Source organism: Haliotis rubra, unplaced genomic scaffold (assembly GCF_003918875.1).
Source record: "Haliotis rubra isolate DU_JTF1 unplaced genomic scaffold, ASM391887v1 Scf108, whole genome shotgun sequence".
In the NCBI taxonomy this organism is placed as follows: Eukaryota; Metazoa; Mollusca; class Gastropoda; order Lepetellida; family Haliotidae; genus Haliotis; species Haliotis rubra.
Genome location: NW_025764981.1, coordinates 1,541,974 through 1,564,992, shown reverse-complemented (window position 1 = coordinate 1,564,992; position 23,019 = coordinate 1,541,974). Strand labels below are relative to the sequence as shown.

The window sequence follows — 23,019 nt, the reverse complement described above, 5'->3', positions numbered from 1 at the left end:
GAGAAAAGGATAAAGTGATGCAGGTCCGAGAATTTTAGATCGTCATGACGAACCAGTGATCATCAGAGATAACGTTTTAGGTCATTGAGTTATGTACTCCCTTGTGTTCATCTCAATTGGGTATCCTAATTTTCCTTTGAGTAACCAAATAAATTGTACTCACCTCAATCAAACTCATTTGGGTATTGTGCCAATTTCCATTAATTATAAAAATATAATAAGTTTAAATGTTAGTGTTTGTTATTCAACCTTTGATCTGTAATATGAGAAACGATAACAAAGACTGCAAGTTGTCAAGTTCATGTCCTAAAATAGAACCTATCAATATACATCAGTTATTTTATCTATCAACCGGTACGCAATCAACGATTTGACATTTTTGTGTGTACACATGTAAGATCACATTTATTGAGTATTTACAAAACTTCAAGCGTACTTGTATGCAATAGACTTAATAGACACATACATGTTTGCGTTAGATTTACGCAGATACGCTGCTTATCTGTACCTCTGGATCATTATTATTCCAGCTTGTCACTGTTAGATGCAATTATTGTTGATTGATGTGCTGCAATTGTTTATTTGAACTGTAATTATTTTGATAATTGCAGTCTTATGATGTAGAGGAAGTATCGTTTGATTTGTTTAGTATTTATAATGTGTATGCACAATGCAAATGTTAAGCAGGTCAAAGCAATGTATCATGTGACTAGCTTCCTAATCTGTTAAGATCGCTGTCTTATACATTGAGATTAGACACGATATGACCTTGTGTTTTCTCCATCTGATACTAAATCTCAAAATTTGTTTATGCATAGCGATATAAACAAAGGTTCATCAGTGTCCCGAGTGTGATTAGTGCTCTGGGACTTGAATACTTTGGTGAAGATCTAGCGAGGGCTTGCCACAGCCTCTTGTGTTCATATTTCATTAGTGCATGGTTAAACTCCCTCACTTAGATCAGTGTTAGAGGTGTCACCATTATCTTTATGCAATTTCTCTTTTCAGTTTTGTTTTTAGACAGTGTTAAAAAGTTCCTTATGTGAAATGTTTTAAGTCCCTAAAAGAGTTGACATACATCCTGTGATGATGCAATCATAACATTCCATTAATAGGTTTAAAATTAAATTAATTTAAATTTAAAGTTGAATTGGATACCCAAATTTTAATGTTCATATGTCTTTAGTCCCTAAACAGAGTTGTCATGCTTGATATGATCAATCATAACATCTTAGTATTAGGTTAAAATTGAATATAATTGAAATCAATTTGAATTACATACCCCAATTTAAAAGTTTAATTTATAAGCTGAAGAACACTTCCTGATAGCATATGTTTTAAACAAGCATTTCAAAGCAACTTTTTAGCACTGTCTACAGTACTTACGAACAAGCTTCCACTCCTGGTTACACTGTCTTCGTCAGGTTTATTTGTGCATGCCTTGTATTTTTGTTGTTTGCACTGTGTGTTTTACTGCAACAGGGTCTTCGAAGCCGGCCAACAAATTTAACACTGTGGCGAGCAATCCTGCTCGCATGCCACCGAAAATGCCGAAGTGGGCTGGTTCGAAGGATGATGGTAGTTTTATATCCTGCATGAATATATAGCTCATCCATACTATACAGCTCAATGTTTGGTAGGGGTGACGTAATGATGGTGTTACGGCCAAACTGACAGAATGATCTGAAAATGTGTCGATGCAGGGATTTTATCTCAACCTTCTCAGACTTATCATTTGCCCGAGGTCTACTAAGGTATTTGGTAAAATCCTTTTGATTGGAATTCATGTCTATGTTGTCCATTTACTGAAGTGAATTGTCTTTTGTTAACCAAGGGCAGTATTCATGAATCTAGTGTGAAAATACTATGTTCAAACACCTGAAATTAAGGAATTAAATTTTTACTTTTATGTCAAAAAAGGCAATTTGGAACAAACTGTTGATTATTTAAAAAAAATATCTTTTCCTAATTTGACTGACACTTAGTTTGGAATTCTGAATCAATCCCTGCAGTAGGAAATACTATTTACATGACAACATATTCAATAGTCAGTCATGCACCAACTGGAGACCTAGAATATCCCTATAAAACATTGAGTTGTATGTCCCATATACATTCTAATCCCATTATTCCCTTTTTCTTTACTTGGCTATGAGCTCTTTCTGTGTTGATTTTTAACCATATATCCATATTTCTATTGAACTGAAGTGTTATCCTGTGGTTTGAAGTGATGCTTGCCTTGAAGTGCATCCCTGCTATTAATAATTCTGTTGTACTGAATGTGATGTTGTTTATTTCCCTGGTTTGAAAAACTGGGGGATATAGCTATCAGCGTGTCTGTCCGTCAGTTTGTTGAAAGTAAATTATCTGTACTTAATATGCCATATATGACTGTAGGTAAGCCAAATTATGAGGACTAAAAAACTGTAGAAAGGGGTCGGCTTATCAAAAGGTTATACTTTCATGAAATTCTTTTCTGGTGGTAAAAAAATAACATTGTGTGAACCAACGAGAAAATGACTGCATAGTTTTGGTTATGGTATCTAAGGCTGGCATGAATGACATACTCTTATATCAGAGAAGAGAACATTGTAGTTAGGTTACTCTTCTTTATTCCTTTAGGTAACCATTTGGTTGCCTGTCACAAGAGATGTTTTAGCTATGTAATGTACTTACTTTACCCAGATTTTATCAACCCGTGAAGATCCGGGTTAGAATTGGTCTTCAGCAACCCTCTTGTTGTAAAAGGCCACTAACGGGATCAGGTGGTCAGGCTCGCTGGCTGGGTTGACACATGTCATCTTATCCCATTTGTGTAGATCGATGCTCGTGGCATTGATCACTGGATTGTCTGATCCAGACTCAATTATTTACAAAGCGCTGTCTTATAGCTGGAACATTGCTGAGTGCAGCGATCAACGACAAACCAACCAACCATCAGAATTTATCAAATGCCTGTTGAAGAAAGGTATCCAGAGACAGTATACAAACGGTTGGGTATTGTCTTCTCCTGGCGACTCTTTGTTAACTTTTTAAATACCTGGTTGAGTCTCTATTTCTGTGAGGAATTTTAGTTTGAAAACACTATTGGATAAGCCATAGATTTGTGTAGCTACAAGTCATGAATGAAACTCGTTCACAGGTAGCAGCTGAGATATATGGTTACCACCGATTTACAGAATTATGTATTAACGTTTTTATAAGTTATATAGTTTTGAGACATGCATAAATGATTTATTTCCGGCTGCGATGATATACAAGCTGTCGCAGCACTGTTGGCTGACGTTCTGGAGACATTTATGTTATGCAACAAAGTGTCTGGTGGTCCTGTATGTTGCGAGATATCTTTTTCCTTCTGCATGTTCCATGGCCACATCATCAATGAGGACACACTGTGTTTTAACCATTTTCGAAATACCATTTCACTTTTTATGATCTCGGTTTGCATATAACATCTTTTCCCCATGTAAAACCCAAAGAAATTCACTTATTTTGTAATTATTTAGTATTTAGTAGTTTCAATATTATATCCTATCATAATATGTGTTTTCAAAGAATTGCATCACGATTTACTGCAATTCCAGTATTACTGTTCCGTTTATTACGTCGCGCTGTACATCAGCTGAAGATGAAATGAGCCTATAATTTCATGCTTGCTAAGCTTTATAATAGTTTTGCATGGGATATTTATGTCATGCAAATATTGTGATGTATGATATTGATATTGTGCACAACTGTATGTTTTCATGATTGTCATGTAAATTTTGGCATGGTCATAGAGGAATGTTTTGGTCATTCTCCTCACATCAGTGTGCCTGTACTCAGAATGAAGATGGTCTTATTTGTAAGGTGACAACTTGTAAGTGCTTGGAGTTTTTAGACTGACGCTTAGTCTCTGAATATATATAATTATGATAGTAACTAAGTTTAAATTGAAAAGGAGCCCCAGTGAGATGGGAGATTCAGAACCTGAGGAAATCTAGACTTGCTTCATTTAGAGCTTTAGCATTGCAGGGAGGGCTGGGCTGTATTGAAAAGGAGTGAGTGAGTGAGTGAGTTTAGTTTTACGCCACACTCAGCAATATTCCAGCTATATGGCGGCGGTCTGTAAATAATCGAGTCTGGACCAGACAATGCAGTGATCAACAGCATGAGCATCGATCTGCGCGATTGGTAACCGATGACATGTGTCAACCAAGTCAGCGAGCCTGACCACCCGATCCTGTTAGTCGCCTTTTACGACAAGCATAGTCGCCTTTTATAACAAGAATGGGTTGCTGAAGACCAATTCTACCCCGGATCTTCACGAGTCTGAAAAGGAGCCCCAGTGAGATGGGAGATCCAGAACCTGAGGAAATCTAGACTTGCTTCATTTAGAGCTTCAGTATTGCTGGGAGGGCTAGGCTGTATTGAAAAGGAGCCCCAGTGAGATGGGAGATCCAGAACCTGAGGAAATCTAGACTTGCTTCATTTAGAGCTTCAGTATTGCTGGGAGGGCTAGGCTGTATTGAAAAGGAGCCCCAGTGAGATGGGAGAGATCCAGAACCTGAGGAAATCTAGACTTGCTTCATTTAGAGCTTCAGTATTGCTGGGAGGGCTAGGCTGTATTGAAAAGGAGCCCCAGTGAGATGGGAGATCCAGAACCTGAGGAAATCTAGACTTGCTTCATTTAGAGCTTCAGTATTGCTGGGAGGGCTAGGCTGTATTGAAAAGGAGCCCCAGTGAGATGGGAGATCCAGAACCTGAGGAAATCTAGACTTGCTTCATTTAGAGCTTCAGTATTGCTGGGAGGGCTAGGCTGTATTGAAAAGGAGCCCCAGTGAGATGGGAGATCCAGAACCTGAGGAAATCTAGACTTGCTTCATTTAGAGCTTCAGTATTGCTGGGAGGGCTGGGCTGTATTGAAAAGGAGCCCCAGTGAGATGGGAGATCCAGAACCTGAGGAAATCTAGACTTGCTTCATTTAGAGCTTCAGTATTGCTGGGAGGGCTGGGCTGTATTGAAAAGGAGCCCCAGTGAGATGGGAGATTCAGAACCTGAGGAAATCTAGACTTGCTTCATTTAGAGCTTCAGTATTGCTGGGAGGGCTGGGCTGTATTGAAAAGGAGCCCCAGTGAGATGGGAGATCCAGAACCTGAGGAAATCTAGACTTGCTTCATTTAGAGCTTCAGTATTGCTGGGAGGGCTGGACTGTATTGAAAAGGAGCCCCAGTGAGATGGGAGATCCAGAACCTGAGGAAATCTAGACTTGCTTCATTTAGAGCTTCAGTATTGCTGGGAGGGCTGGGCTGTATTGAAAAGGAGCCCCAGTGAGATGGGAGATCCAGAACCTGAGGAAATCTAGACTTGCTTCATTTAGAGCTTCAGTATTGCTGGGAGGGCTGGGCTGTATTGAAAAGGAGCCCCAGTGAGATGGGAGATCCAGAACCTGAGGAAATCTAGACTTGCTTCATTTAGAGCTTCAGTATTGCTGGGAGGGCTAGGCTGTATTGAAAAGGAGCCCCAGTGAGATGGGAGATCCAGAACCTGAGGAAATCTAGACTTGCTTCATTTAGAGCTTCAGTATTGCTGGGAGGGATAAACAGTAGGGAAAATGGTGTGGTTCAGGGACTGTGAGACTGGAGCTTTTAGCTAATTTCTTTTTCATTCTAGATATATACATGTTAACTAGGATTCTAAAATTAGGCTTAAATGTTATTGAAATTTACTAGTCAGCGCTTGACTTGCTGAAGGGGCAGTTGCATATATATGTTTCATGACATCATTGCACCAATTGACGAATGTGAGCATGTGTTAATTAGGTGACAAACACGTCTGTGGGTGGCAATTACTCTGCCTTAGGCAAGAGTGAACGTACTCCAACTGGCCTTTGTGACAGGTGCTTGGTTGAAGATTTATGTCAAATGTATTGGTAGGTTGTTATTAGGTTTTATATTTTCATTTATTAGAAGCAAATGATGGATAGATTGACACAAAACTTGTCAAAATACCCAAATGGAATTAAAAATGTTTAACTCAAACAAGTTTCATGTAGATGTGCAACAGCAATGTAGATTGGACTGCAGTGGAAACTGATGTTTGTAGTCCATTGTTGTTACAGTGATACCATAATAGAGCAACCTTGACCTTATGATGTGAAACTGTTGGACAGCTTTGCAAGGACTACAGTTAATTTCTATGCATACTGCTGTACGCTTTAATGCTTATCAACATAGAGATTATTCTTCCTGGTTTAGATGGGGAAAAGAAATTTGGTTTGAACTCAAACTGAAATGAGCCTGAACAATCCAAAAGTTATTTACAGAGAAAAAGTATGAAATCACGTCTTAACATTTTCACCTATATTTGTATCATCCTGACTTTAATGTTTTTTTAAATTTCAATGGACAAGTTTTTTTGCAATTTCAGTCCTTTAAGCTGCCTTATTCCCAATTGATCAGTAATTCTTCGTGTAATTTTGAGCAGAGTTGCATAGACACAGGCCATTCTGATGACTCATGCTTTGTAGAGGTTGTCATGGTTATTTTATGAAACTATGTTCTGGTATACAACAATTTTGGAAATCTTGACAAGATGGATGTTGAAGTGTTCCTGATTCAGGTCAAATGTAGACATGGTTTCCTGGCCCAGATGAGCCAGGGGCCACTTGTATGTATTGACTATTGTCCACCAGCAAACTGCCTGTTGGATACACGTTTGTTACTTCCCTGTTGTCTTTGTATGCAAGAATACCACGGAAAGGGTGATGTCAGTGCTGACTGATAATCCCCCGAACAGGATACAACTTTAGCTGCCATGACACCAGCGATTGGACTGTACTCACTGGGAGTATAAGTATGATATTACTGGACTGTATATGTTTTCTGTGCATGTAATTATGATATCTTCTGGGCTGTATACACTGGGAATATATGTATGATATACTGGACTGTATATGTTCTCTGTGCATGTAATTATGATATCTTCTGGGCTGTATACACTGGGAGTATAAGTATGATATTACTGGACTGTATATGTTCTCTGTGCATGTAATTATGATGTCTTCTGGGCTGTATACACTGGGAGTATAAGTATGATATTACTGGACTGTATATGTTCTCTGTGCATGTAATTATGATATCTTCTGGGCTGTATACACTGGGAATATAAGTATGATATTACTGGACTGTATATGTTCTCTGTGCATGTAATTATGATATCTTCTGGGCTGTATACACTATGAATATAAGTATGATATCTTCTGGGCTGTATACACTGTGAATATAAGTATGATATCTTCTGGGCTATATATACTGAATAAAGTATATATCTTCTGGGCTGTATACACTATGAATATAAGTATGATATCTTCTGGGCTATATATACTGTGAATATACGTATATCTTCTCAGCTGTATGCATTGTGAATATAAGTATGATATCCTCTGGGCTGTATACGCTTGATAAATTCTGTGAAATTGTATGGCAGTATTAAGAGTATGTTATAATGAGGTAACTGTGAATACAACTGTGATATGTTTGATATGGTCCCCATTATTATCAGTGAAGCTATTACTTAACTATCAAGATAGCGCTATAATGGGAGTGTTGTAATGAGGTAACTGTAAATACAACTGTGATATGTTTGATATGGTCCCCATTAATATCAGTGAAGCTATTACTTAACTATCAAGATAGCGCTATAATGGGATCGTTGTAATGAGGTAACTGTGAATACAACTGTGATATGTTTGATATGGTCCCCATTATTATCAGTGAAGCTATGACTTAACTATCAAGATAGCGCTATAATGGGATCATTGTAATGAGGATGTGCGGTACATATCACTGGAAATATTTGTATATCTACTTACAACATGATTACCATTGTGAACAATGAAGTCAAATTAAAATGTTAATATAGCTACTTAAAAAGAACAAGCCAAAAAACATTCAGATTATGTTGGACTATATTTCTACTGTAACATTTACCATGATATCTGCTTAAAAGATGCTTACAATCTCTTTGATACAAACATCAAATTGTTAGTATGAGGAAAATCACTCAATTTGGTTATGGCTGATATTGCAAACACTTAATTTGGTTATGGCTGATATTGCAAACACTTCCTGCATGGGTATAAAATATGCTTGATATCTTCTGGATGTATACACTGTGAATATAAGTATGATATCTTCTGGACTGTATACACTGTATAAGTATGATATCTTGGACTGTATACACTGTGAATATAAGTATGATATCTTCTGGACTGTATACACTGTGAATATAAGTATGATATCTTCTGGACTGTATACACTGTGAATATAAGTATGATATCTTCTGGGCTGTATACACTGTGAATATAAGTATGATATCTTCTGGGCTGTATACACTGTGAATATAAGTATGATATCTTCTGGACTGTATACACTGTGAATATAAGTATGATATCTTCTGGACTGTATACACTGTGAATATAAGTATGATATCTTCTGGACTGTATACACTGTGATATATAGTATGATAATATAAGTATGATATCTTCTGGACTGTATATAATATAGTATGATATCTTCTGGACTGTATACACTGTGAATATGAGTATGATATCTTCTGGACTGTATACACTGTGAATATAAGTATGATATCTTCTGGACTGTATACACTGAATATAAGTATGATATCTTCTGGACTGTATACACTGAATATAAGTATGATATCTTCTGGACTGTATACACTGTGAATATAAGTATGATATCTTCTGGACTGTATACACTGTGAATATAAGTATGATATCTTCTGGACTGTATACACTGTGAATATATAAGTATGATATCTTGTATACACTGTGGCATGATATATTCTGGACTGATACACTGATATAAGTATGATATCTTCTGGACTGCATACTCTGAATATAAGTATGATATCTTCTGGGTTGTATATATTGAATATATGTTTGATATGTACCACTGTTACTTCATTATTGAAATGGAGGCTTCCAAGCTACAGTAAACTGCATCTATGACCGACACATTTACAAAGAATTGAAGGATATAACAAACTGGGGGTTTTCCCTGACCATTTGCTGCATATTTTTTGGTATGAAAAGTTAAAATGTTTACAACAAACTATGGTTTAAGAAAGTTGATATTATTGGTCCTTGAGTCCACGACAACCATACTTTACAATACAAGACCTTGGACGTCAGTTTGGGACAACCATACTTTACATGTCCTTGGGCATCATCAGTTTGGGACAACCATACTTTACAATACTTGACCTTGGACGTCAGTTTAGGACAACCATACTTTACAATACATGTCCTTGGGCGTCAGTTTAGGACAACCATACTTTACAGTACTTGACCTTGGGCGTCAGTTTAGGACAACCATACTTTACAATACTTGACCTTGGGCGTCAGTTTAGGACAACCATACTTTACAATACTTGACCTTGGACGTCAGTTTAGGACAACCATACTTTACAATATTTGACCTTGGGCGTCAGTTTAGGACAACCATACTTTACAATACTTGACCTTGGGCGGCATCAGTTTAGGACAACCATACTTTACAATACTTGACCTTGGACGTCAGTTTGGGACAACCATACTTTACAAAACATGTCCTTGGGTACAGTTTGGGAAATAATTGGCTTGGTTTTTAAGCTAAATTGGACAGTGAAATACATCACCTCCTCAAAGCTCTCAACATTAATTATTGTTTTATTACGCAAAGGAAGTTTCTTTCATATGCCATGACAAAGTAATTACAGAAATATGAAAGAATCTTGTGTTTTTAAACTTCCCGTGTGTAGGATAATTTATTTCATTTCCTCTGAGTTTTAAGTTCAAGCCAACTTGTTTTTCCCCCATCTAGACCAGGAAGAATAATTTCTATGTTAATACACTTCAAAGTGTGTGGCAGTGGATGTAGACATTGACTGTAGTCCTTGTAAAAGTACCCACCAGTTTCACATCATAAGGTCAAGGGTGCTATATGTTACTGCTGTAATGATGGACAGACTATAAGCTTTAAGTCCATTTGTATAGCGCCATGTATCCAATCACCAAGTGGTTGCTCAAGGTGCTGACATATTTACATATTTACAACAGTTCATTTAGATGTCATAGTGCAACTTGAACAGGAAAGTTTTTAGATTAGACTGGAAGCTGGCTATTGAGGGTGATTCCTTGAGACACATGCAGATTGTTCCAGAGGATAGCAGACATATAGGAGAAACGTCTCTATACGTCTTCAGTCATGGGTTTGGGACGGTGAGCAGCGACTGATTGGCTGATCTCACAGTCCTGGTAGGAACATACTCTGGGACAAGACTAGAGAGATAGGATGGAGCATCTGTAAGAAAATAATTTCAAGGGACAATTTTGGGCATATAGATTCGGCACAGTCTAATATTTGAGGTTTGTGGCTGCGTCAGATGTAATGACAAGCCTTGTCAATAGAGTTTTCAAGTGGCCACTTCACTTTCTGTTTTTAATTTCAGTTGTTGCAAGTGAAAAAGAAAGCCATTACCACGTTACACTAATTAGGCGACTTCATCCAATTTGCAATAGTATCATAATTTTCATTATTTCAGGAATAATAATGAAAAGACAAAATCATTTCAAGTGTATTGTCATTCTCAAACTGAACCATGTTCCAAAAAAACATTATTGCAAATATTTAGCTATTTGTGTGGTTTCATTGTTTTAGAGAATACCTGATTGTGACCCACAGAAATATTTGGCGTGAAAATCTTATTTAATCAGTCCAATAGCCAAGCAATTCTATATCCGGGATTGCATAACATAATGGCTTGAAAAATGTTGTAATGACTTTTGACATGTCCCCTGTGTACATGTGATCCATCTTGAAGTGGTACAGGAAGTGTGCTGCCTGCTGTGGTGTTATGAAATGTTATAACAGCCTGCCACCAGCACGGGCCATGTACGGGATATTTCCTGTGACAGGGATCAACTTATGTAAAATATGCATCTCTCAAAGTCAAAGATCACTTTATAATCACTTCCACCAGCTTATTTTAATTGAAAGCAATTAGAAAGAAAAATATTTTTTCCATAAAAAAATTTCTTTCAGAAGATATTAGAAGAAATGTATTTGCATCAGGAATTGCAAAACAATTATGGGCTTTGTTGGTCATTCTGGTTGAAAAAATAGTGTTTGACAAAAATATAGTGTTCCAAAATGTAATGTATTTTACATTTTAATCACCATGAGGTTTATATTTAATGTTGCAATAGAAAGTAGTGTTGACAAAATATAGTGTTCCAAAATGTAAAGTATTTTACATTTGAATCACCAAGAGTTCTATATTTAATGTTGCAGTAAAAAATAGTGTTGCATCTTTTTTCAAAGTATAATTCATAATCATAAGGATTATATAGAAGATAGCATTATTTGAATGTTTTTTAATATTGTCACTTGAAAATAATCTTTTAAACATCTATTCACCTACTGAGGAGAATAAGCAGAAAAGCAAATTTTCTGAGATCCACAGAATTCAGCCGGTTTTTGTTCTGTCAAGTGTCACTTCTGAGATACGTTACAACAATATCTATATTATTGTCTCCCTGGCTCCTGGCTAATAATTCAGTGTTTCGTTGTTGGTCCTATTTTTTATTATCTTCAATGCTAAGGATTATTACTCCATAGTATGCTGTCATAGTTTTTGTGATTGGAGTTTGTGAGACAGAAAGACACAATATATTTTATGTATCGAAATATGTCCAAACAATTTATTTGTTGAGTGAAGTGTCACAATTTCCAGTGCAAAGGTGCTTCTCTTAGGCATTCCAGAACCTTTTTTTTTTTTTTGTCCGAATCGTGGTTCACACGTATCCAGGTTTGTCAGCGCCACACCCATGTTACCAAAGTCGTCACCCGTAAAGATCCGGGTTAGAATCGGTCTTCAACACTTCATGCTTGTCGTAAGAGGCCACTAATGGGATCGGGTGGTCGGGCTCATTGACTTGGTTGACACATATCATCGTATCATGATACGTATTGATGATCATGTATCGATGTTCATGCTGTTGATCACTGGATTGTCTGGTCCAGATTTATTATTTACAGGCCACCGCCATATAGCTGGAATATTGCTGAGCGCGGCGTTAAACAAACGAAAACCGAAGTGGTAAACATTTGAAACCTGCATTACTTCAGACTTTTCTTCCACATTAAGCTGACACACTGCTATGTAACTGGAACACTGTTAAAAGCGGCTTTTAACTAAGCTGACTTATTCACAAACACATCCATTCATTATCTCCCCGACTCTAGAATGACTTCACAACAATGTTTTTATCTGTTACCAGTATAATTACCCCTCAGGGCCTAGTGTACTGTTTTAGACACATTTGTAAACGTTAGTTGTAAGACACAGTCACCCCTTGTTTTCAAAGTCAAAGATGTGTAGTTTTCACATGTTTTCTGGTCAGTGCGAAGGCTAAAACAAATAGACTGACCAGGTCACTAAGAAGCGGATGAAGGCCAGAAAATAGCAATAGGTATTTGTCTCTTTCCGCATTGCTCTGGTTTTCTTCCTCGCAAAATGTTAGCTTGGCTACAAGTGAAAGATGTTCTTTCAAACTGTATGTATGATGTTTTTGTATTATTTATTACATTTGAATATTGAAATTGTTTTCAGATTCACATTTTTTACTACTGACTTCTACGCAATCGGTTGTGGAAGATTTAATGTTCACTTGTTAACACTTCCAGTTTCTTGTTCACATCTAACAGCTGGGAGGCTTTGGCATATTTTCTAACTTACATATTTTTAATGTTTAACTATTCTGTGTTATAGTCATTCTGCTTAACTACATCTTGATAAAAGGTTTTGAATATATTAATTGAAATACAAGTAGTATCACAAGATCAGGTTTTTGCCCTGACATGTTTACCTTGTTGCTATAGTGCATTAAGTCTCCATTTTGATAAATATCTGATATTCATTCACTGCCGTAACTTTGTTTTAAATAGATGTAAAATTATCTGACATTATTCTCTGATGTTTGAATCAAGTTAGCCACTGACAGTCCTCGACTTGACTTTTGTCTGCATCTTACATACAACCGGGACATCTTAAATCATTAAGACTTCCTTCCCTTAATACTCAGGAAAACATCTCTCTCATCTCATTCATTCATGACAGTTTAGTGGTATGTTTTATTAAATCACAGGTTCACTTGGGCAGGTACTATTTTGAATTAGATATTTGCCAACTCATTCAGAACAGCCACTCTGATTGGTTGTGATTTCAAACTCATGAGTAACCTTTTCTCTCACTTTCTCACTTATTCTGTGTAAATGCAATCATTGTTTACAATATAAAATTTAGTGCATTTAGCGAAAGATTTCAGCTATATTCAAGCAATATCATGGAAGGGGACAGCAGAAATGGGACCCATGTGGGAGCTGAACCTGGGTCTTCTGTGTGACAAGTGACCCCACAGCCCTGCACAAACCATAGCTATGTTTACAATTAAGGCCTGTCTGTGAAAAACAAGATATGGAGTTTTAGTGACCACGATTGAATGAATGAATCCAGTATCTGTTAATTCTAAACTGATTTTTGGCTTCACATTTGGTTTATGTAATACAACCAACCTAAATATACTGAATGGACTCTTCCATGTTTTTCAGGTAATACAAATCGAGGAGGTGGAAGTGGACCTGGCCCAGGAGGGGGTGGAGGAGGTAGTAGTGGTGGAGGAGGAGGTGGCGGAGGAGCACCTATTGGAGGTCTTGGCGGTTTGTTCGCTGGAGGAGTACCTCGATTACCTAATAAGGGCAGAACTGGAGCAGCAAATAGAAGTGAGCCAATGTGGTTTAGATGTTGTGTAATCATAATATTATCCCCAACAACATGTTTTGCTGGTTATATAAGTTTGGACCCTGTCCATCCGTGCAATTCATGTTTTCCAGAGCAGAACATAAAAACTGTTAAATATTTCTTCACCAAACTTTCAAAACTTTGCACCGAGATAGGTCTGGTGGTGAACTGGTGCCTTTGGATAGTTTTGGATTTCTGAATAAAATATGTTTTAGTGGTTCCATGGCAACAAGTTTGACTTTGACTTAAATTGGTGGTAGTGCTCTTTTCCGGTGCAGAACATTAAAACCGTTCAATGTTTCTTCACCAGATTTGGCACGTATATGTGGCACATTGATAGGTCTGGTGGTGAACTGGTGCCTTTTGTTAGTTTTGGATTTCTGAATAAATTATTTTTTTTTTCCATGGCAACAAGTTTTACTTTGACTGAAATTGGTGGTAGTGCTTCGGAGCAGAACTTTAAAACATTAATGCTCTAATTCCACTTAGTGGGTATTCAACAACCTAGTGACATAAATACAACAGTGAGAACCTGCCCCTCACACACAATGTTTCTGTTTCCAGCTCCTGGTCCAGCTCTCCGTCCCCCTGGCCCCCGGCCACCGGTGACCAATAATCCTTCCCGCCTCAGCAACGGAACAACGCCCGGTGGAGGACCACCACCGCCGCCACCACCACAGAATAAGAAATTTTCAATCCCAAATACCACAGAGTCTTCTAGCCGACCTACCCCTCCAGTGCACAACAGTACAAACGGGGTAGGCCCAGGGGTCCCGATGAGACAGCAGCCCCGGAGTCAACCTCCCCCTCCCCCTGCACGACCAGCATCAGGGAGCATATCAGGCAGACCCAGTAGTATGGTCGGAAGACCCCTGCCACCCCTCCTCCCCCACATCAGAATCAACCCCGCCACCCCTTCCCGTACTAATGCTCCCCAACCCCCAGCCGCCCCGCAGCCCCTCCCCCACCAGCTAGAACTACATCTAATCAGAGTGGGGGTACTATAGGACGATCTTACGGGCCTCCTTCTGCGCGCCCCCCTCCACCTCCTGCAAGGAAGGATGTACCTCCGCCCCCCCCCTCACACCCCTAGTGCTCCCAGTAGAGCTCCCCCTGCTCCTTCATCAAACCCTCCTCCGTTGAGGAGGCCAAGTTCTTCAAGCTCTTATGGATCAGGAGGTGATGGTAAGTGTCATGGTTCCCCATGCGGAGTTGCAATCCTTTGTTATGCCAGGATCCATAGATGATGGTACAATCTGTGTTACTCTGGGATTTCATACCACATTGAGAAGATAAGTTGGAGATAATGAAAATATAATTAACTGAAAGTCATAGGATTTTGTTGTGAGAGTCAACTAAAACAGGGCAATTACTTTGCATGACCTTGCAAGTGTGTAGCTAAAACAACATTCATTCATTCAGCTGCTTTACGGTTTAGGTCATAATGAATTCAAATTCAGGACTTTTCCCATTTGCACAATTTCCAATTCTGCAGGTCGATGCTCATGATTTCAATCACTGGATTGTCCAGTCTGGACTCCAATATTTCCAGAGTGGCTCACATTGCTGAAAGCGGATTGATCAACAATCACATTAACACATACAAACTTGAATAAATATTACCTCAACTCTTATTTAAATCGGGCGGTGGGGTAGCCTAGTGGTTAAAGCGTTGGCTCGTCACGCCGAAGACCCGGGTTCGATTCCCCACATGGGCACAATGTGTTAAGCCCATTTCTGGTGTCCCCCGCCGTGATATTGCTGGAATATTGCTAAAAGCGGCGTAAAACTAAACTCAGTCAGTCAGTTAGGCTTATTTAAATCAATCATGATGGCCAGTTCTTTGTCGTATTTGCCAACTTCAGAAGGCTGATACCTTGGAAGTTCCGACTTACTGTCTTCAGCAACCAATGTTTGTTTTGGAAAGTGACTATCAGGATCAGATGGTCAGGCTTGCTGCCTTGGTTAACACGTCATCATATTCCAATAGTGGAGATTGATGCTCATAATCCCATTGAACGATCACTGGATAGTCTGGTCCAGACTCCATTCATTACAGACAGACTGCTGTCACATAGCTGGAATATTGCTGAGAGCTGTGTAAACAATTTGGAAGTCTCGATTTATGCATTAATTTTGATGGTCTACGTTATGTTTATTCTGTTTGCATGTTAAACCATTTTCTTTTTCAGATTTTGAGAAGAATTTCCGATTCCATAGTATAAACGAGCTGCCTCCGCCAGAGCCCTTTTCAAATAGTAATAAAACATACCCCAGTAGAAATCCCAGAGGTAGTGATGGTAAGTACATAGCCACAGATGAGTTTTTGTGTATAGTACGGGAAATTACGGCTGGCTATCCATAGAGATCGAGAATCGTTAACTAAATATCAATCGATTATCAATTAATATCGGAGAATTAACTTTTAGCAAAAATGCAAATGAAAGGCCTAAAGAAATCCACATATTTCACACCCGTGAAGGTTTCAGGTTAGAATATTGATCTCCAGTAACCAATGCTTGTCGTAAAAGGCGCCCAACGGGATCGGGTGGTCAGGCTCGCTGACTTAGTTGACACATGTCATTGGTTCCCAATTGTGCAGATCGATGCTCATGCTTTTAATCACTGGATTGTCTGGTACAGACTCAATTACTTCCAGACTGCTGCCAGTTAGCTGGAGTGTGGCGTAAAACTAAACTCACTCACTCCACATATTTCACACTATTAGTGAGTGGTGTGATTACTATGAGTGCATGGATCACTAACAAAACAGCGTCCTGAACATAATTCAGAAGCAGCCCTTGAATATAAACATCACTTTGTGTATTGTGGGAGTAAAGTCAGACTTTATTCTGTCACAAAAGTTCATGTACAATATTATTGATGGCATTATTTTCATATCGATAATTATCCCCCGCAATGCGTTTTGCGGGGGGTATTAAAATGGACTCCATCTGTCCATCCGTGCGTGCGTGCGTGCATCCGTGCACATTTGTCTTTTCCGGAGAACTTTTAAACCATTCAATATTTCTTCACCAAACTTAACACATAGATTGGTCTGGTGGTGTACTGGTGCCTTTTGCTAGTTTTGTATTTTTGACGAAAATATTTTTTGTTTCCATGGCAACAAGTTTGACTTAGACTGAAATCGTGGTAGTGCTCTTTTCCAGAGCAGAACTCTAAAACCGTTCAATGTTTCTTCCCCAAACCTGGCACATACATACATCTGGTCGTGTACTGGTGCCTTTTGGCAGTTTTGGAATTCTGAATAAAATATTTTTTGTTTCCATGGCAACAAGTTTGACTTAGACTGAAATCGGTGGTAGTGCTCCTTTCTGGAGCAGAACTTTTAAAACCTTTCAATACTCTCCTTCCACTTTTCTATATACACACCTAAATATTTGACATAATCATAACTAGTAGACATATTCATGAAGAGTATTTTGCCATTGCGGGGGATATTGATGACTTTGTCTTCTTGTTATTAATATTTTCCTATCGACAATATTTCCGATTATCGATCTTTTTAGCCAGCCATATGATAAATACATCACAGTTACACAGTTATATTGTGTTGCTTGTGTGCAAATATACATGGAAATGTTCTGATTATTGTTAGTTAGATGTATATATCACAGTCACGTTACACATTTGGTGCATCACATGAAAAGGTAGTAATTAGCAGTCATCTAGCACAGCATTTCAACCAGAAATATTATTAAAAATGTCTTCTCCAGAGAGTAAAATACAGTCAAGCACTGTTGTTCGAACATTGATGTGTCAAACTTATTGTTGTCTTAAAGTAAAACCATGTTCCTGCATATTCTTTCATAGTAATATTTTTAAAGTTGTCTTCTCAGTATATTTTAATAATTCTATGAATTGTTATTTACCTATACAGGTGTGTAATTAATCTTGGGCCCATGTCTTTTGCAGGAAGTCAAAGAAGAGCGCCCCCGCCTCCTCCCCCGCGGTGAAAACACGGCTGATTGACATAGGAGAAACATAGAAGTCGTATACTATTGCTGTGCAATTGTGACCCTATTGTATAAAGAAGACTGAGAAGCCGTCTTGGATCACATCTGCCTCGAGATCTATGTGCTCATCTCAACCCCTCGTCCAGGATCGGTTGAATTTCTGGGACGCTGGTTTCATTTCTTTTGAGGAAGATTTTGTTTTTCTTTCATCTGCGATTTGTAACATTGACCATGTATAAGTAATTGATGAATGTGTCGACGCTGTTTCATCGGAGTGGAACGTGTCGTCGATGTCAGTGATTGACACCTGCCATGTTTATATCAAAACAAGACTACGGCATTCAGTTCTGTTTCCCCGAAACAAACTAGGTGCTGAGAAACGAAGCACAATATTTCTGGATACTGGACGCTTATTCGCTATTGACATGTATATAGGTGGCGCTACGCTGGACGTGTATATAACACAGCAAACAGTCATTCATCTCTGCTTGTAGCTTCCTCGTAGGAGTGAGATTGTGGAATGATTGCATTCACATGTACTCTGTGTTTGGACCTATATGTTGCATCTAGTTAATTATTTGCATTATTCCAAATACTGCTGATGTTATGTTCGGTTTGCATGTATAACTTGTATTCAACCGTCTTAATTCCATCATTTCATGCTTTTTGACTAAGCCTGTACTTTATTTAATAGAAGAACAATACATTTTTTAAGCTATTGAGAAACATACTTGCTATATGAATTACCGGTATTTCTCAGAGTGTATCTGACATGACAAAATTGTTTTTAAGGTGGCGACAAATGATTCTTGTTGAGAACTATCATGAAGTATTCGATTTCTCGCTATGCAAGTTATAAATAACCTTTTTCTACTTCTTGTAGCTACTCAGATGTAACTATGTACCTTTCACTTTGTAGCTTTAAGACCAAGGCACAAGACTAAAGCCCTTCCATATTCAGTGTAGATACATAGGGCGACTTGATGGTGCAGAATCATTCCATTCCAAGTATTTAGTGGTATTCATTTGCATGATGACTTGTATTTATCTCCCTTTGGTGTTCCTATCAGGTATGATCCTCAGCTTGTGTCAGTTACTTCCCTTGACAATTAAGACTGGATACCAACCTGTACATTTAAATATGTTATTTAAAATTCATAATCTTTAAAACTAATGTATTATGTTTAAAATTGATCATTCTTCCGGTATCATCATCTTGAAAAGTTATTGCATGCTATGATATTAGTGTTGTGATGAAGGCATGAAATCAAGGGGAGGTAACTCACATGAGACAGGATTTAACACCAGCATTGTATTCTATTGGTGAAGGAAAGAACATTGCTCAAACTGAGACTTTACTCTGCATTTAAGCCAATGCAAGAATGCCCATATTTGTTTCAAAACTGACAGTAGTTGACTCAGTGATGTCAGGATTAGATGTAGTATGACATGGGATAGGTCAGCCTGGTCTGTTTCAGTATTTCACTGTCAGTGAAGAGAAATACTTCACTTTACAGAGTTATCTCCCATAGCTGTGCCAGTATCTGATGTTCAAGGGTTTTCATGCTAGATTTGCATCGATTATGGTATTTGGTCTTTCATCATAATCATCATAATTCTGCTTGTTAGCTTCTAAAATTACCGCCTATGACATGTCACTCCCTGCACAACCTCCACATTGAGGTTACATGCTATAAGTTACATAAATACTGTTGGGCGTGGTCTTAAATCAACACCCTGGAATATTGCTAAAAGCATCATAAACCATACTCGCACACTCATACATCAGGAATACCAGCTTACATAATGGTTTAGACATATGTTAAGTAGATTTACCGAATTGTGTAGATAGATGCTCCTGTTGTCAATCACCAGATTGTCTGGTCCAGAATCGATTATTTACACACTGCTGCCATATAGCTGGAATATTGCTGAGTGAGTGGGGCATAAAACTTAACTCACTCACTCACTAAAGTAGGTTTAGATTACTACTATATATGTATGATATGAATGACAAGACCAGCTGTGTTGGGTATTCTTGTATTGGCAGAATGGCATCCAAAAAGCTAGGATGTTTTTTTGTAGCATAGCTTCACATCAGCAGCAGCCAGATTTGGGGGATGGGGGAAGGATATCTTATCATGGAAGGAGGACTTGATGTTTTAGAGGGACGGTGTCGAAGGTTAATGGTGAAAACATTCACTTGTTACACTGAACACCTTGGTTTGATTCCCCACATGGGTACAATGTGTGAGGTCCATTTCCGGTGTCCCTTGCTGTGATATTTCTGGAATATTGTTAAAAGCAGCATAAGACCTTACTCTGATAATTTAGGATGTCCACTAGTCTGAATTCAAAATGTGCAACTTTTTCTGAGGGCATTTTTTTTTTTTTTTCAAAACTAGATAACTTAATACCACCATTGTGCACGGGCCAGTATTACCTACTGTGCTTTGCTGTTAAGGCATATGTCAAAATCACTTTTTTTTTCACAGATTTGCTCAAAGTATTATAATTAGTATTAAAAACATTCTCAGTGCCAATATAAGAAGGAATTACATTTACCCTTAACTCCTCCAAGGTTTGAATGATTGATTGTTTAACACATTGACAAGTGACTAAAACGAAGGATGATCTAAAGAATTCTTGACCAAACAAAAATCCTTCACAATTCAGTAACATTGTCCCATTAACATTCAGACCCTATCGTTGTTTCAGGGGCTAGGTGAACGTTTCAGGAGCTGGGTGAATGTTTCAGGAGCTGGGTGAATGTTTCAGGGGCTAGGTGAATGTTTCAGGGGCAAGGTGAATGTTTCAGGGGCTAGATGAATGCTTCAGGGGCTAGATGAATGCTTCAGGGGCTGGGTGGTCATTTCAGGGTGGTCATGATTCAAGGGCAAGATGAATGTTTCAGGGGCTGGGTGGTCATGATTCAAGGGCAAGATGCATGTTTCAGGGGCTGGGTGGTCATGATTCAAGGGCAAGATGGATGTTTCAGGGGCTGGGTGGTCATTTCAGGGTGTTTCTTTCAGGGGCTAGGTGAACGATTCAGGGGCTGGGTAGATGATTCAGGGGCTAGATGGTTGTTTCAGTGGCTGGTGTGAAGCTATGTATACAGGGAGTAGTACAACAGGGATCTTTCTTCCAGGGCTCACTGTATGTAGTGGATATAGTAGTTATTCCACACTGTGTATAACCATTATACAAGGCAACATGACATATCTTTTATATTGTACAGGTCGGGTGGCACTCTATGCCACAGTTGATTTTAATGATGCCAGACCTTACACAGGTCTTATATGTTACAGATGACAATAAGGGCAACCGTATTCACCTAATAAGCACTCGCTTGCATTAGTATTGAGTTTTAAGGTCCCACTTAACAATAATTTCAATATTATACCAGGTTTCATGAAACTGCACATGTATAAATATAAATATGTTTGTATTAAAATGATCTTTCACAAGTCTGAACATTTGCCCCTGTCTTCTATATTGTTATAACTGCCTCTCTTGCATTATAAATATCGGCAGAATGCCTTGTGTGCTTATTGGGAGAACGATGATGCCTGTATTTAGGATACATCTGGAAAGAGGGATTCTTGCGTGAGATATTACGATAATTGTTTCAACATTTGTGAATTTATCTTCAGTGAAAGGAAAGTATATTAATCTCTCAATTTCCTTGATGCTAATTACTGCAGAGTTGCTGATGTGGCTTTAGGATGTATTTGCTCTCACTCACTCACTCTCACACTCACTCACACACACACACACACACTCACTCATGTTTGAGAAAATGTTGCTTCTTTTAGTATACATGACAGCCTTAGTTTCGATGAGATTATCTTTCCAAATCACTTATTTGCAGCAGTATCTAATGCCTAAATTTTAGATGAAAATTTACGGTTTCTTCTGTGCAGAGTTCGTTCCCTTTGACGTGAAAGGCTCTGCTGATTATGGAATTCAAACCCAGATACTCACGGAATCTGTCATCACCTTATCCTGTGGATTACATGTTAAATGTTGAAGACATAGGGCCCAATGCACAAAGTGAGCATAGCACTAAGACACTTGTTTATCTATGATAACTACGTAAGTTACGATAACTTCTAATTCTGTGACCACTTTGTGGATCTGATCCTAGGATCGGTTCCACAAAACTGTTCTGGTACTGAGGTGGTGGAAACTCCATATTTAAACACAGACCGGCAACTCATTGTGCCACAAATGCTTTGTGGAATGGATCCTTGAGGTCGGTTCCACAAATCTGTTGTAGCACTAAGGCGATCGAAACTCCCCTACTTTAACATAGACCAGTAAATCATTGTGCTACGAACGCTTGTGCAATTGGGCCATGGGGTCAGCTGTTCTAGCACTGAACCGATCGAAAGTCCCACACTTTAACTTAGAATTACGACTGTTATAGCGCTATTATCACTTTGCAGAACTGGGCTCTGCATCACTTTGGGCTTCCTCTCCAGATAAGGCAGTGGCATTATGGTGGCATTATGATACACCGTAACACTTTGAGTGTTGCCCGGACTTATTACAAACATGATATTAGGTTTAACTACCTGGTCCTGCCTCTGTTTCCAGATGGATCATGAATACTGACACGTGATCTTACATTCTGTAGCTCTCCTAGATAAAACTGATCATATCACCCGGGAATTATTGTGTGTTATTTATACTGATCATAATATACACGTAGTGATGCTGAGAGCTTGAATGTCTCACAGTATGGATTGTGAGAGACTGAGTGTGGTTGGGTTTTGTCTGGGAAGTTTTAGAATATTTGATCCAGGTCCTGTTTGTTTGCATGCGATATAGCTACAAAGTCCCCTAGTACTTTAAGCATATACAGAAGTATCTTCACCAACTCTCAACTCCATGTCATGTTTTGTTTGATTACCCCACACTCGGTAATGTTCTGGCCATATGCTAATGATCTGTAAGTCAGAAAACCTGGACTAGACAATCCCAGTGAGAATTGTTGTGGACAAACATCCATGCCATCAACCAAGTAACTTAACCAGACCACCTGATCCCTTTGTTGCTTCTTACGATGAGCAAGGAACTTCTGTTGTTTCCAAGAGTACCTAGGGCAGTTGGGTAGTCTAGTGGTTAAAGCGTTGGCTCGTCACGCCGAAGACCTGGTTTCGAATCCCCACATGGGTACAATGTGTGAAGCCCATTT

At 38.6% G+C, this 23,019-nt stretch overlaps 1 protein-coding gene across 1 annotated transcript in view; it reads left to right on the top strand.

Annotated features, from left to right (window-relative positions):
- Nucleotides 1-22,487, top strand: part of LOC124281736 (WAS/WASL-interacting protein family member 1-like) — a 31,891-nt gene extending 9,404 nt beyond the window's left edge. Inside the window, 7 exon segments of the mRNA XM_046717709.1 lie at nucleotides 13,653-13,823; nucleotides 14,407-14,720; nucleotides 14,723-14,934; nucleotides 14,990-15,027; nucleotides 16,035-16,142; nucleotides 17,779-20,740; nucleotides 20,805-22,487. Coding sequence (XP_046573665.1) covers nucleotides 13,653-13,823; nucleotides 14,407-14,720; nucleotides 14,723-14,934; nucleotides 14,990-15,027; nucleotides 16,035-16,142; nucleotides 17,779-17,819 — 884 coding nt within the window. The 3' untranslated portion in view covers nucleotides 17,820-20,740; nucleotides 20,805-22,487.
- The last annotated feature ends 532 nt before the right edge of the window (nucleotides 22,488-23,019 follow it).